Source organism: Drosophila ananassae, chromosome 3R, assembly GCF_017639315.1.
Source record: "Drosophila ananassae strain 14024-0371.13 chromosome 3R, ASM1763931v2, whole genome shotgun sequence".
Classification (NCBI taxonomy): domain Eukaryota; kingdom Metazoa; phylum Arthropoda; class Insecta; order Diptera; family Drosophilidae; genus Drosophila; species Drosophila ananassae.
In genome coordinates, this window is record NC_057930.1 from 17,752,267 (window position 1) to 17,768,360 (window position 16,094).

A 16,094-nucleotide genomic window follows, 5' to 3' on the forward strand; every position below is an offset into this window, starting at 1 on the left:
TCTCTTGTATAAAAATCTTTCTTTCTAACATTCATTTTGTACAATTCATAATGAACTTGGGCGAGCAAGTAAGCCAAACAATTTGTAGCATTTATTTCTAAAAAAAAGACTGAATAAATTCTTATCACGGACAGGAGCATCAACAGTGTTAGCCATGTAGGTTCGGATGCTGTCCACTTGAGTTCTGCAAGGCCTTGGTAACCTCTTCTTGCAACGTGCTAGGCGGCTCCGACACTATGTCTGTGTGCATAGATAGGTACTTCAATTTATTTGTAACAGCTATAACAGAAGATAGTAGTTTAATTATATTTTTGTTCAAATGTATTGAGGGTAAGGGACCTACCGGGTCGCAGGTCAATGAGGGAACAGTGCTGATCCACCCATAAGAAGGCTGTCCGACGGAGTTCGTCCAGACTGGCACTTGAAACAGTTGAAGTATAAGAGGCAAGCAGTGGCTCCAAAATGAGACCCAACTAAAAAGGATAATCCAATTAAATAAGGTCAATGAGGTGTGAAAAATATCAGGCTTACAATCCAAAACTTCCAGTCATTCATTGTGTTGTACCGCACATAGATTTCGTACAGCTGCCGCACATGCTCTGATCCCTGTCTCGTAACTGGCGCTCCATTGGCCGGCAGAATGGAGTGGAGGTGCCTATCGGAAAGAGTTCTATTAGGACGAGAAATAGGATGAAAGCAAGGCTCCTTACGTTAAGGAGTTGTTCAGGTCATCCCGCTCAATTCGAAGTGCCTCGATCTTATCCTTCAGTACACTGCGCTCCTGTCGCAGCTGCTTTATGTGGTCCGCTCCCTTCTGCAGCATCGCTGCCTTGCTCAGCTTGGTGGTCGGGTTGAGCTGCAGTTGTGGAATAAGAGCGTGTAGGGTGTCGAAGCCGTTCTTAATGTTATAACGTCGCTTCTGCTCGGCGTGGATGTGGCCCGCCCGCCGCTGAGTGTCCCTCGGCTGGAACTTGAGACTGGCCGACGGGGAAAGTGGCGAGTCCTGTGACTCGTGGAACGGCGATTCCGGCGATAGGCTGAGGCTACTGCCGCCCAGATTTCCAATGGATGGACCGAAGCTCTGCATTTTCGCTGCGCCGGGAGGACTGTTCAGCGCCGGATTGATGGCCATGGGTAGCGAGGCTGACTTCTTTGGTGAGTGTTGTTGCGTTGGCACTGGCACCGATAGCGGCGTTGTTATTGCAGCGTAAAGAGCCGGGGACATGTTGCTGGTGGTGCTAGTGGTGGCTATGGCATTAGCGGTGGATGAATTAGATGGTGAACTGTTCGCTACGGCTGTCTGCAAACGTGAATCTGGAAGGGGGAACAGTTTTATTATAGTTTGGTTTTAAAGAGGTTGCTCCTCCTCCTTCTGCTACTCACTCGACGTCAACAACTGGGCCAGAGTGCTGTTGAGCATGGGATCGCTGGTGGCTGGCTGCATTGGCTCTGCCACCAGCAAGTTACTGCAACTGTGGGCGCTCAGGGACGACCCACACGCTCTGCCAGCTCCCACCACAGAGGTGTGCTGCTGGTGCATCGAGTTGCTTCGCACCCTTGACTTTCCCTTAACATGATACTTGGGAACGGCGAAAGGTTGTTCGTGGATGAGCTGTCGGCCGTCGGTCGGCTTGTTCAGAGTTACGTTCAGTGGCAAGCTGTTCGAGCGATGGATTTCTTTGGGCAAGATGGTGTTGGGGGACACCCAAGTGGCTGTACTAACAGATGTCTGATGATGCTGCTGCTGCTGTTGCTGTTGCTGCTGTTGTTGTTGCTGCTGCTGATGCTGTTGCTGCAACAGGCATGCTACTGCTGATTGGTGCTGTTGCTGATGGGTGGGAGGTGTCTGCTGCTGGCGTGATAGCTGCAACAGCTGCTGGGTAGTCAGGCCCAAGGGAAGCGATTGTTGCATTTGAGGCGGCTCCTGTTGCAAGTATCCTTGTTGCTGCTGTTGCGGCAACCTAGGAACGTTGAGAAACGTTCCTGTTGAGGCGGATTTCTTGAACTGCGGATAGGGTTTGTAGCCGATGGAGTTGTACCCGCTGTCATTGTGCAACGACAGTATATCGTTCTGCAGAGGCTCCACTTTGACGTTGAGAGGCTGTTGCTGCTGCTGCTGTTGTTGTTGCTGGTAAGTGTCCGTGTAGCCGCTTAGAAAACTTTGGTTGGCGAAAGCGTTCGCCTGCTGAGTGGGAAAATGTTGCTGTTGCTGGTTTATTTGCTGCTGTTGCTGTTGCTGCTGTTGTTGTTGAGATGTTTGGAAAGAAGCTGCCTGCAACACAATGCCTCCGCCCATCTGCGACTGATGTTGCTGCTGTTGGTTCTTCTGCTGCTCGGCCAGCATTTGCTGGTAGAGGTTCGTCTGGTGTAGAGTGGGCTGGGCCTTGTCGTAGTTGTGGGGCTCCCGCCGGAATGGCCGCTGTGTGCTCTTCGCCACCCGGCCGTTGATGACGCACCTGTTGCTGGTGTTGTCACCCGCATTGATGGCTCCGAAGTGCTTGCTGCCGTGCATCCGACCTGGCAACGAGCTCGAGTCGCCCAACAACTGAGACTCGTTGGCGGCCTGCTGCTCCTGCCGCGCCACAGAGAACCTTTGTTCGATCTCATTATAGGCCATGGTGTTGATGGGTGTGTTGAGCTCCATCATGTTGGCGTCGATGTCTCCGGCGCCGCTGTTGTTGCTGATAACCACGTCCATCATTCTGTCACTGCTGTAGAGAGTGTGCGGGGCGCCCACAATGGCTGACAGGCAGTAGTCGTCGTTCTTGAGCATCTCCGCATCGGTGCCCTCCTCTGGAACAGGCGGCAATCGGGTAGCAGGTATCAGGTCTGAAAAGGACGACGTCCGTTTAAATTAAACTCAGTTACAGTCTTAAGCCCAGACTTACTGACCTGAGAAAGAGACGTCAATGTCATCTAAATTCGGTTGCAGGGGGCCCAGACTTGGCTGTATGAAATCCGCAATGCTTGCGCCACGTGCTGTTAAACCATAAACATTTTATTGATTTTAAGTTATTATTTTTTTAAGGCCATTGAAAACTTACCGATTTCTCTTGAATCCGGAAAGGGAAACGGAACATTTATGGCAGAGAACAGGGTGTCAGTTGTCCATTCGTCTATCATAAGATTCCTATCGTTCAGGGGCGACCATTCCAGAAAGTCCAACTCGCTTTTCTGAAAAAAGTTTAAGGTAATCAATAGATTTTTCATAAACGATAGTCCCGGCGAGACGTCAAAATGTATAAACGGCTGTCATTCGGCTGGGTCATGTGCTGGCAGTTTGGAAATGAAGTGGAAAGCTTTTAAAGAGTGATACTAGGCATAGTAATACTAATAATATTTCTATGGATATTATGGGTTTTAAGTCTTCTCTATCTTCTCAATGAATCTTCTTTGGTGATACAGTATAGATAGTTACTAACAGATAGTGTCCACTGTTCCAGGCCATTAATTTAATTGAAGTGTCGACTGAAAGTAGGACGCATCAGTTGGCTAGTTCCCAGTTTGAGATACAACCAGTAGCATGTGCCGGGCCAAGAGAAGGTTTCTGGGCTTCTTGCGCCACCAGCGATACTTCGGCCTGAGTGACTTGGACTTCCCCGACTCGATTTCCGCCGTCTGGCTCCGTGGCTCGTGGTTGTCGTTTGGGATCCAAATTTTGGTGGCTTTTGTTTTCGTGTCTGCTCTGGTGGCAGCCTTAGCCGAATCCCTCTATTACCTGGATACGGGCACAAACACTGGCAAAATCTTCGACAATGCCGTCATCATAAGCACCTCCCTCACCCAGTTGTTTGCCAACTTGTGGTTCAGATGTCACCAAAACTCGCAATCGAAGCTCCTGCAGCGACTCTCGCAGATGAAGCTATTCGGGCAACTGGACGCTAGGACAGAGAATGCCATTCAATGGATCTACCGAACCTGGCTGGCCATCTGCCTCTTTTACATATTAATGATAGCAATGTTTGCCTTCAAGACCTGGCTGACCAGTTTGCAGTTCGGGCGTACTGTCATCCTGCTGGGATTCTTTTTTCGATGCATCCAGGCCAACTACCTCTTCACCTGCTACAGTGGCATGGTGTGCGTTATGCAGGGGATTCTACGGATTCAAGGAGAGCAGCTAGAACAACTGGTGGCCACCGATTCCCTAACAATCAAAAGTCTAGCAGGATCCTTGCGAACCCATGACCTCATCCTGCTACTGGGCCAGAGCGAGCTGGTGGATGTCTATGGGGGATCGCTGCTGTTCCTGTTCCTGTACCAGGTCATGCAGTGCGTTCTGATATCTTACATCACGACCTTGGATATGTTCCACTCGATGAGGGAGCTAATCCTCGTTTCCGGTTGGTTGACTCCCTTGATTTTCTACATCATCCTGCCACTGGCCGTCAATGACGTCTTTAATCAGGTAAGTGAAGTGGTCTGAATACAATACCCGGTACTTAGGAGTGTTTTCATAACCAAAGGCCTATCCATTTATTTTTTTAATAAAAGAAACAAACAATCAAGTAATCGTGGGAATGCCAGGTCACTTATAAGAACCAGACTTCTCAAGAAACCATTCCTAAGTTAGTATCCCTGAGAAATGGACGACTTTCAATCCGGAGAGCTCTGCGCCTACTACCGCCTGTGCCGCTACCTGGGCATCTTCTGCATAGAATTCAATCCCAGCCAGAAAAAGTTCCTGCTCCGTCGCAGCCTCATATGCTACGTGGTGCACTTTGCGCTGCAGGCCTACCTGGTCGGGTGCATGGCCGTGATGATCATCTACTGGAGGCGTTGTTTCAATCCCGACCTGACCAAAACCGGCAACCACTTCGACCGACTGGTGGTGGTGGTGGCCCTGGGCATGCTGGTGGTGCAGAACGCCTGGCTCATCTGGCTGCAGGCCCCCCATCTGCGGATTGTCCGCCAGATAGAGCGCTACCGGAGCAGGCACCTGGCGGATCTGCGCCTGGTACTGCCGAGGCGATTACTCTGGCTCATAGTGGCCACCAACGTCCTGTACATGGCCAACTTTGTCAAGACGTGCATCTTCGAATGGCTCTTGGACGCATCCCGCCTATTTGTGCTCACCTCCCTGGGATTTCCTCTGCGCTACCTGGTCACCAGCTTCACAATGGGCACCTACTTCTGTATGATGCACATCCTCCAGCTGGTGATCAGGTGGAACCAGGCCAGGATCGAAGACATTCTCGGGCAAGTGAGTAGCTCCAAGGGAAACTGTCTCAGTCGTCTGCGTAGTTGCCTGGATCTGCACGACCGCCTGATCCTACTCTGCAACGTAGATATCAGCCTCGTATATGGCTTTATCGCCTGGCTGTCTTGGATGTTTGCCTCGCTTGACGTATCAGGTGTGATTTATTTAACCATGATAATACAGACGGATAAGCCCCTCGGCTTAAAATTACTCACCAACTTGGTCTGGCTCTTCCCCACATTGCTGACGTGTACGGCCATTTTTATGGGCAATAGAGTTGCTGTCCAGGTATGTACGTCAACAACAGGTGTTTAAAAGTTATGAGAAAAGAGGGGACGGCCTTTAAAACCATAGTATTCAAAAGTTTATATCCTAATACCCCTAGTGCTGATTCTTATTTAAACATGCCTCCATAGGCTCATTTCCGATCTCTATAGGCCACTACTCCACGTGTTCATCCCTCCCTCCCTTCTAGTTTGATGTTCAGATCTGTATCCCAGCTAATCTATGCGAACCGCTTGGATCTCCAAAATCAGCAGGACAAGGGATTCCTGAGGGCCTATGCCCTCTTTGCCAGCCAGGTTATCCTCAATTGTCTGGTGAACCTCAAGGTCTTCTTCCACACTGACCTCAATTTGTGGCAAACTCTGATCATAATTTCCATCTCCACGTATACCTACATGCTGGTCGGCCTTGTTTTGGCCTTCCACAACTACCTGATACGAATCTCCACCAGCCTGATGCAGCTCTACAACAAGGACCTGGCAAGTGCAACTCTCACGAGCTTGGCTCTATCCCAGAATCTGTTCTCCTGTCGGTTGCGGCAACAGACCCGACTCCTATACCTCTGCCAGTACCGGATAAACCACGATTTCGGGATATCATTGGTGGTGGTCATGTCGTTTGTGCTCCTATCGGCCCCAGGTGCTCCGTTCTTTCTAATAACCGTCTTCTTCGAGTTGGACGCCCGTCGCGTGGGCACTGCCTTTATGATTCATGCCCTGGTTAATGTGCTTTTGTGGAATCTCCCCTACACACTCTCCATCCTAATGTGTTTGCGATCGGATTCGGTGAGAATGGAGGTAAGCTCCAATGATTTCCCGCTAGGGATAGGGATGTCATGACCTAATGGACGCCACCCAACTACACAAATATTTGGCTGGCTATTTTCGGGGTGGGATGTGGTGGGGGTGGCCCAGACTATTTCAATATTTATAAAGTCGCGCCTAACACGCTCTTCTGTCAACTAATGGGCTTCCATTAAAATGGTCAAAGGCGCTTTAGCCTTTCGTTTAAGCCTATTAGTTCGGAAGAGTTCACAGAATGTCGCGCAACGATTGCAGGAAGTTTCAAATTCAATTAAAGACCCTCCGTTGGCTCGGAGTTCTCCGATTCAGTGTCGATTTGGAGAAGGGCTGGGTCCTGGAAAGTGCCTCTGAGAACCGGAAGGCGCGGATATATCTGGCTGTGGTGCTTCTGAACACCTGCCTCTTGAACATCTACTGTTCCGTCTATCCGCATCACCTCACAATGGGAAAGCACAACAGCACCGGCAACTACTATGCCCAGATCAACATCCGGAGCTGCTCCCTGGTGACCCTGCTGGTCTACATCCACCTCTACTTCCGACGTAGTCGCTTTGCCAAGCTTCTGGAGTCAATCCTGAGGCTCCATCGACTCTTGGAGGGCAACAGCGAAGCTTCAAACTCCTGGCTACTCTACATCCTGAACATGACGCTCTTTGTGACTTGTGTCCTGAACTACGCCCACGGGTATTGGGAGGCCGGAGTGCTTCCGCCAGTTATCCCTGTCTACCTTCTGCAGTACGGGTTCGCCCACCTCATCCTGGGCCAGATAGTCGTTCTTTTCACCTTTTTTCAACGCATTCTACTCGGGGCATTCAGGCTCTACAACCAAAGGATGAAGGATAACTTAAAGTCTGCCAAGGAAGGTGGAAAATTCTTAGAAATCTTCAATGATTATACTGAACTAGTGTGCCTGTGTCGGGAGGAGATGAACCGATGCTTTGGTCTCATGTTCCTGTTTATTATCGGCTTCATATTTCTGATAACGCCTTCGGGACCCTTTTTCCTGATTTCCACCATTTTCGTGGGAAGTTTCCGCAGGTCTTGGCGGTTTTATTTGATCTGCCTTACTAGCATATACTGGAGCATTCCTTGGGTGGTTTTGCTCTATCAGGTAATGGGTTTCACGGATGTTCAGGGAGAGGTGAGTATACAGAATCTTATTTCTATAATTTGGACCCATATTTGACAGAAGCTCCCCCTCTTTTTCTTTACTGATCAGTAGCTCTATCTGGGCTGGGTTATCTCCCAAAATGTTTACTAAAACTACCAAAGTTTAAACTGTTTAGCTTTTAATTTCATCCGAATTAAGTTCTGACCCCACATCAATCATTAGTAAGCTCGTGAGCTCACTTTGTCATACTTTAAAGTAATCCTTTTACCATCCTTTAAAGTGCGAGCCAATTATTTCCCCACCCAATATTATTTATTGGCTTTTTTATTTGAATTACCTCATACATTAGCCCGATAGCCGTAATCAATTACCGTGTAAATATTGGCTCTTCCTATCTGATTATTTGGCAACAATAGAGTCTCCGCTCATTAGGCTGATTGGTTAGTTCGAAGTGGCTCCTCGACGACAGCATGTCTCCGGGACTGTGCCGGGACTTGCGGATTTACCTTCGGCTGCTCCATCTGCTGGGCATGATGTGCTGGCACTTCGACTCGGAGGCCTGTGAGCTGTCGGCCACACCTCCGGGCGAGCGATACGCCCTCCTATACACCCTGGCCATGCTGGTTGCCTCCGCCGGGTGCTTCACCTTCGTCCACCTGCAGCCCCAAATAATCCACCTTACCATCTACAACCGGACGGGCAACTTCTACGAAACTATCATTTTCCGGAGCACCTGCCTGGTGCTCTGCCTTCTCTACGGGATTCTCTACTTGCGACGCCACCGCCACCGGAAGTTGGTCCAGGACATGTTGCGTCTGAACCGGAAGTGCCTGGACAAGAGCACCGACAAGCAATTTCTGCACTACCTCATACTCTACGGAGTGCTCACAGTCCTCGGCTTTGGGAACTTACTGAACGGCTACAGCCAGTCCGGCATGGCCCCCCTCGCTTTGGCCTTGTGCCTGGTGGTCTACGTGTATGCCTTCCTGGTGCTCTGCCTCCTGCTGGTGTTCTTCGTCTGCCTCAAGATGATTATGGCAGCGGGACTGGGTCACTACAACCGGCAGCTTTGCTTGGAAGTTCTGCCCTCTGAGCTCAATGGCCGGCAACGGATCTTGGCCATCTGCCAGGGCGAACTGGCCGACTGTTTCGGCCAGCTCATGCTGCCCATTGTGGCCCTGATCTTGCTGATGGGCCCCTCTGGTCCATTCTACATGATCAGCACGATAATGGAGGGCAAGTTCGAGTCCCGGACAGTTCCAATTATTTTTATATCCTCCGCCACTTGGGGTCTCCCGTGGATAATAATGTTGGTTCTCATGCTTCGCTCTAATGGTATTACAGTGGAAGTGAGTTTGTTTTGGGTTGGGTTTTAATATTGCCTATCCTTTTTATTTAATAGTTGCTTTTAATTCATGTTTTTAGGCAAATAAAACAGCTAAAATATTGGCCAAGGTGCCTAGAACTGGGACAGGTTTGGATAAAATGGTAAGTAAACTCCTTCCTTTTTAAACCCTTTCCTAAAACACTCCAATTCTACTTTCCAGATAGAAAAATTTCTCCTCAAGAACCTTCGACAGCAACCCATTCTTACGGCCTATGGATTCTTTGCTTTGGATAAGAGTACTTTGTTTAAGGTGATCTTTGAAGGACCTTACCTTACTATTCATCCAAATTATTTAAATTATTTTTGTAGCTTTTTACGGCAATCTTTACGTACATGGTGATCCTAGTGCAGTTCAAGGAAATGGAGAACTCAACCAAGTCCATTAAAGTATAATTACTTACCGAGTCGTAAGTCAAGCATCCGGTTGCCTTTGATCTATAGTTTTTGCGCCATTTTCTGTACTCAGCTTTGATTACAGCCGAGTGACGTTTCCAATACTTGCCCTCGAGCACAACTGTCTGTATGAGATACAACGAGATTGAGTTGGATTAGGAGGGATTACTTAATAGTACACATATAGTAAATATAATAAACTAACTTGGTTAGGAATAAACGTGCCTTATACTTCCGTAAAGATAAAAACTATTATTGTTTGCTGGGGATTTGTCGTGTGGCAATATAAGGTTTAAAAGGGGCTTAAAGATTGGAATATTTTAAGGACAATCACTTATACTTGTAGTAGTAAATGTAATTTAAGGATCCCTGCACCTTTTTCTATCAATAATCCCCTTAATTAAAGTGTCAATTATAGTGAAATGTATTAATAATTTTAACATTGTACCAGTCTGGCCGCACGCAAGCTTTCCTCCGTCGACTGCCCAAATTAAAACAAGTTGTAAACCCGATAAGATAATTCCTAAACAGGGAGCAGAGTCGATGCCAGCCCCAAAATTTCTGATAATGTCTCAGTCTGGGTACGTGAGCAAGTGCGAGATAAAGAAAGGTCTTCAGCCTAGTCAAGGTCCGATATGGAAATTAACTTTAGACGCAAAATATACACAAAATGGGCGTGTAAAGAAAAGGGGTTAGGGGCTTGACGTTTAAAAGATATGGAAGAAAGTCAAGGCTGGGTTATTATTTTACAGATTAGAGATTTTTAAGATATTTAAGATATGGATTTAAGATATTTGAAAAATAATTAGATTTTAACAAACAAAATCTTTATTATTTATAGGCTTGTTGTTTAAGAGATATGGGAGATTAATTTAAGATTTAAACATTATACAGATATTTGGAAAATAATTAGATTTCAACAAACCAATTCTATACTCGGGAAGATGTAGAATTCTTTATGTTTTTAGCTTTCTGGGGATAAGAAATGCTTTCCTTTTAAAATAACTACGATATGGCGGCATTTTTGTATTATATTAGGGGGGGGGCATTCTTTGTTAATCTTATTCGATATTGCCGATTTGTCATCAAAGAGCAGTGTGGCAAGTTCCGAACTAACTAGTATAGCTATTATAAATTCTACAGATAACTGTGCAAAAATTGTTGATATTTATAGACATAGTTATTAGAAACTATAGTCATCTAGAATCTGTAGAATACTAGGAATTAGGCAATAGATACTAGGTTACTAAACATCCTATTAACCTATATTAATTATAACAAGTAATTACTTATTACTATACTATTCATGCTACTTACTAGAAGGTATCTGAGGGCTGTACTTACTTGGGGATTACTGTGTATGTCAACGTCCAACGGCGAGGCAAATTGACACACCGGAGTTCTGCGCTTTTGGATGACTGCAAAATAGAAAAGGTACGAATTCAGTTTTGTAAGGGAGGCGGCACTCTCAACGGAAAATAACATGATAAGATTCTGGGGAGATAGGTGGAGATAGCGAGCTTCCCCGGAGATGACAAAACCCATCCAGTGACAGTAACACGTGTGTGAGAACCCCTGGCTCTTAATCGTTTTCAGATATGGGGGTTTTCATGCACAACTGTTACGGACAATAACCGATTATTCTTATAGCTTATCTAACAAAAATGCATAAAAATAAGATAAAGAACAGTTGCAGGAATAAGTTTATGTCAGAGGGTAGAGAGAGGTTCAGAAGATTAGAGGAATCAGAGCTCTAATCATTAGAGAATTATTGACAAAATTTAGTGGAAATATTAGTCATAAATATTAAATATCATTTATTTACTATAATTATCTGTTGGAAATTCCCTTTAATTTCTACTTAACTATTCATTGGAAAAGTATCTTATAAATAAAGCATCTGATAAGCTTAAAATAGCAACCAAAGTATGATATGGCATGGCATGCATTTATATAATATTTTAAATCAATTGATAATAATTCGTATAAGAACTAATTTCAAGTGTGAAGCGCCTCGGGCACGCGCTTATTTTAGACTACTTGATGAGCCTTTAGTATAAACATTACTATAAACATTTCTTGACTAAAATGGAGATAATTTGTTCTTTTTTTTTTGGCCAGCATGATAGTAAAGTATTATTTTTAGACAGACCCCAATAAACGTCTAAATTTTTCCACCAACAGTTATAAAAAATGATAAAAAGGTAGACTATCTAGAGAAATTATTTCGTCTGAAGAGTTTCTTCTCTTAGAAGACAGAGAATTATGACGAAATTATTTGAAAATCTTAATTAATTAAGAATCATAGAGGAATATTACTAATTGCCAAGATGTGTCGTATGAATATTATTTGAAATAAAATTTCCATTTGCCTTTGGGTGGTGGTGGTGGGTGGTTGTTGTTGTCCGGCAATCTGGCGGAGAGCGGCGAGATAATCGCGGACGCCGGCGTTGTATTTTACGGTTTGTAAAGCAGCGCCTTGGGCTTCTCACTCGCACTAATGATGTAACTGATGGAAAATTTTGAAAATTATATCAGTAACAGTTGCAGACAGGCAGCAGTGGCAGGCCGCACATCGACGTCTATGTTTGCCCATTCAGTATATTTTTGATTTTGATTTATATATTCGATTATTTTTGATTCTTTTGTTTCCGTGTCTACGGTTGAGGTGCTAATCAATGGGACATCTGGATGGGCTACACTTCCCAGAACTGTCAGAAGAGTCTTGGGTGGAGGTGCCTGTCTACACGAGCGAGCGGGTGTGCACTAAAATGTATTTAACAGCAACTAACCCAGTCTGATCTTGGCAATGGCGAGATCTTATGTTCTCAGCGCTTAATTAAGCGGTAGCGGGTAGCCCAAAAACAAAATCCCATGGAATTCAAATGAAATGACAACCGCCCCGGTGTATTACCGAAGAGAGCTTTCAGACTCTGATAAGGGCTGGCGCTGGCGCTGGCACTGCTCCTGATAAGGGCAAAGAGTAGCGATGGAGACGATGGCTGGGGAGACTGGCTGCTCGCTTGGCAACGTGCGGCCTTTCCCAGATTCCCAGCACCCATCCCAGTCCCAGGTTCAATGCCTTGGATCTGCTACAAGCCGGATGGCAATTTATTGCCACAATTATGTGGCTCATCTGGCTGGGAAGCTACCTTAGGAGCAGTAGACTCCAACTGAAAAGCTTAGAAAAATAGCAATTCCTAGAGACACAAGATTTCTAAGATTCTTAATTGTTTTTTGCCCTTTAACTAACAAAATCCCAGCTATTCTCCAGATATTACTTACACTGCATATGCCAACACCTCCAAATGACATTGTTGAGGCGGATTTTGTCCTTCCAACGAAGTCGCACTCCTTTGAAATGATTCCATTTGGGGGATGTGAGCTTTTGGCTGGAAAATAATAACAAAATTGTATTAAAAAGTGATCAAAAAGGGGGATATTATAGGAGATGTAATAGAAAACAACTAGGCTTGATCAGAAGAGGAATATAATATATCTTTCTTAGCTAAGATCTCTGTTAGATAAGTCAGATCTGTTGGATACTTTGGATGCAATCATGATGTATGAATTGGAACCCCTCCAGAGCACCAATTTATACTCAAAACGTCACTCTCTTTATGACACCTACTCTGTGGCCGCTTATCTCCGGATCTATCGCTGTTTTGACATAATAAAGAAAAATCGATTGCAGATTGCAGTCTAAAAATAGGAAAACCCCTAACCCCAACAGAGCCATAATCTCTGGGAAATCAGTATATATATTAATAGCTATATGGTAGGTACTTTCTTTATGCCCCACGAAGAGCTACAGTGCTACAGTGAAGTTTCCCTATAAAAGATATATCCTAAAATATTATAATATTTAAAGATTTAAGTCTCTGGAGTGAAAAATAATGAAATGTTATTGAAAACCTTATCAAATCCCTTAACCTTGATAGATTTTCGTCGTAATTTTTCCATAATTTTCTACTAATAATTACTAAATGTCTATTCGCTAGAATGATTTCTCTATTTGCGCATTATTCCACAGGGCAGTACTATATTGGCCAACAAAAAACAAAACGGAAAACAAAAAACAACCTGAATGAAATTTGTGTATAAACGCTGGAGCTGATAAGCTCTTATAACATAATACTTCTCTGGCTGATAAGGCACGGAGAGTCCAATAAATATCGCCTGCTCGCAACAAAGGAAATAAAAAGCAAAGTCGCCATCGGGATAGGCCAGACCAGGCCAGGCCAGTCCAGGCCAGAGAGTGTCGTTCAGAAATGGAGTTTAAAAATAGATCGAATAAACGCACATGTCGTACGATGCTTGATGACTAAAGCTCTCCACGGTCTACCCTAGATTCCAAATTGCAATAACAATTATGGAAATAATTTCTATTTATGTTTATTTATTATGGAAGTAGGTTTAAGTAGGACCTCTGTGGGTTATTTCTTTGATAATTAATGATAAATTAGGATGCTTTTTAATATCTTTCTTACAAGTAGTTTCCTTATAGGGTTTTATAGCCTTTTAAGGTGAGTTTCTAGACTTAAAATACCTGATTACCTGGGCCTAGTCTAATTGTTTTTTACTTCAAAACTTAATAACTTCTCTAGTTCATATTACACCTTAAAATTCTTTTAAATACTATTTTTCGCTAGCGTTTGCTGAAATGGGAGTAGGGTGGGAGGACAAGCGATTAAAGCGAACTTCTGGCCAAAGTAACCCGAGCAGCCGCCGTGCCTCGCCTCGCCGTCCGATTATGCGGCCAAAGCGGTCCAAGCACTTTTTCGGTTGCTGGATTTTCGATTTGTCAGTTGGGGCCGGCCCGTCCCGGCCCGTCCGTCCGTTGTTATCACGCGGCGAGAGCGTGAACAATGCTGGCCAGGGAAACTTGGCTTTTCGGCACTCGGTCGATCGTTTTGTTTTTGGGTGTTTGGAGCTGCGGCACGTGTAGGCAGCCGCTGATTGCTGGCATTGGGGAATGGGGAATGGAGAATGGGGACTCACCTGTACGCCAGATTCATGCACTTGAACAGCTTAGTCAGCGACGTCTCGATCTCCAGGTGCGAAGTAATCATGCTCATGCTGCTCTCATCGCACTCCTGATCCATCCGATTTATCTGACTGACCGTCTGTGGAACGTAGAGCTGGACGTCGCGACAGGTGTTGGCCGGTTCGCCGGGCTTGTCCAGCGTCGGATCCTCGGGATCCAGCATCTTCACTTCCTCATCGTCCTCGAGATCGTCCTGCGCCTCCTCGGCCTCGAAGTGCGAGACCATGAACTGGCCGGAGTGGATCGACTCCCGTTCGGCCTTTAACAGATCCGCCGCCGCAGCGGATTCTGTGGCGCTCGTGGAAGCACCAGCCGCATTTCCATACTGAAGATGCGGAAAGTTATGGGTCAGGGTTGGATGCTGCTGATGCTGATGTTGCAGCAAGTGCGGCTGCTGCTGCTGCTGCGGGTGGTGGTGGTGCTGGTCTTGATGAGGAAACATTTGGCTTGTGTGTTGATAGCTTTCGTACTTTTGGTTAAGCATCATTTTCACCGGCTGCACTCCGTTGTTTCGAATTGTTTGGCGGGCTTTCTCGCGATCGTGACGGGGCACATTTAATGCTCTTTTAAAGTCTCAGGTATGGCAATGGCAATTAACTCTTGGCGCTGGCCGTGTCTCTCTGGGAATTTTCCATCACTCTGTAAACGGGTTCGCGGGTCAAATGAATGATTTCGAAAAAACTATGACTAAAACATATAAATATTTCGCCTGCCTGTTGCTATTAGCACGTTTATTAATACACTGAAATCGGGCTTCTTAAATTAAATCGAATCGAATCGAACTTGTAATTGATTTGTTTACTATGGCGGGGCCAGTATGGTTGTTTGATTTGCACCTTGATTGGGTTTTGGTTTGCTTTTAATTAATGTAGCTACCAGATAGCAGCTACCAGCTACCAGCTAGTTTATCCGCACGTTCTCTGGCGAAACGCTTATGCCAACGAACGCGTCATCAGCTCAATAATAATAACAAAAATATAGTGCACACACATTCACACACGCGGAAAGGGGTGCCTGTGGGCGGACTCAGAGACACTGTAGCGCAGAAGTCAGACGTCAGAACGAGAACGCTTCCGTACCGCCGCAATTGCCGATAATGGAAACTCAATTGCCGCCGTCGACGCCGCCGATCCAGCTATTCAGCAATATTTCCATCGAATATAACGCTCTGAAACACTCTGAAAAGCACGCGCGCGCTATTGAGGATCGTGGCAAGTGGATACGTGGAGGCGAGAGTTCCAAATGGAACTGTTCAAAGAACGAATCTGCGAAGCAAGCGAAACCTGTGCCCTCCACCAGCACACAACCAAAACATTGAACAGCTGACGCGCTCTTTCTGCCTCCGTCTCTCTCTCTCTCGCTCTTATCAGCCTGGGAACGAGGAGGAATGCCTAAAGAGCAGGCTACAAAGCTAACACTAATACAGATACCGTTTGTGGGACGCAATACCAGCGTTATTTTTATTTTCCTACTAATAAACTAAAAGCCAAAACAAGCTCATCTACACTCCATAGCAATCGCAATCGCATTTGACCTTGCCTCGCACGAGCTCCGCGTTTACACTTTTGACCTCTGTTTCGGGCACGGATTCCCCATTTTCTGTGGCGCATACACGCCCACTCTCGCACCAACACGCTCAAAAGTTTGGGGGCATAGCTGCAACTGCCTCTAAATAATATACCGCGGAAACGCACACACGCGCACAACTAGCTGCTACGTAGTTAATTGCAATTTAACACACATTACAAGCGGGGAGCGAGCCCTCGCCCACCCAATAGGGTTGTCAATAGTTTCCAAAAATCGATAACTCGCGCAAGGATGAGCAAAAAACGCAAGTGTGAGAAAGACATATCGTTGTAACGATATCCTTA

At 45.7% G+C, this 16,094-nt stretch overlaps 2 protein-coding genes across 9 annotated transcripts; one reads left to right on the forward strand and one right to left on the reverse strand.

The window, feature by feature from the left end:
• Positions 1-69: 69 nt before the first annotated feature.
• On the reverse strand, positions 70-16,020 carry LOC6498374 (MLX-interacting protein). Of its 4 annotated transcripts, none has more exons than XM_032455115.2 (12): positions 15,905-16,020; positions 14,178-14,862; positions 12,462-12,568; positions 10,521-10,594; positions 9,185-9,301; positions 3,045-3,174; positions 2,893-2,979; positions 1,384-2,829; positions 711-1,314; positions 532-655; positions 344-473; positions 70-279 (listed from the first exon to the last, which is right to left on the reverse strand). In XM_032455115.2, the coding sequence occupies exons 2-12, from the start codon at positions 14,708-14,710 to the stop codon at positions 149-151; spliced, it is 3,483 nt and encodes a 1,160-aa protein (XP_032311006.1). In that variant the 5' UTR covers positions 14,711-14,862; positions 15,905-16,020; the 3' UTR covers positions 70-148. The 4 variants fall into 4 exon arrangements, with proteins under 4 accessions (XP_032311006.1, XP_014762105.1, XP_014762106.1 ...); XM_014906619.3 differs by having other exon boundaries at positions 15,758-16,020; XM_014906620.3 differs by having other exon boundaries at positions 15,965-15,983.
• On the forward strand, positions 3,449-10,513 carry LOC6497150 (gustatory and pheromone receptor 39a). Of its 5 annotated transcripts, XM_044716051.1 has the most exons (5): positions 7,779-8,745; positions 8,822-8,884; positions 8,944-9,033; positions 9,093-9,190; positions 10,497-10,513. In XM_044716051.1, the coding sequence occupies exons 1-4, from the start codon at positions 7,867-7,869 to the stop codon at positions 9,174-9,176; spliced, it is 1,116 nt and encodes a 371-aa protein (XP_044571986.1). In that variant the 5' UTR covers positions 7,779-7,866; the 3' UTR covers positions 9,177-9,190; positions 10,497-10,513. The 5 variants fall into 5 exon arrangements, with proteins under 5 accessions (XP_032311018.1, XP_001962661.2, XP_044571986.1 ...); XM_032455127.2 differs by lacking the exons at positions 7,779-8,745; positions 10,497-10,513 and adding an exon at positions 3,449-4,405 and having other exon boundaries at positions 9,093-9,228; XM_001962625.4 differs by lacking the exons at positions 7,779-8,745; positions 10,497-10,513 and adding an exon at positions 4,552-5,485 and having other exon boundaries at positions 9,093-9,228.
• Positions 16,021-16,094: the final 74 nt, after the last annotated feature.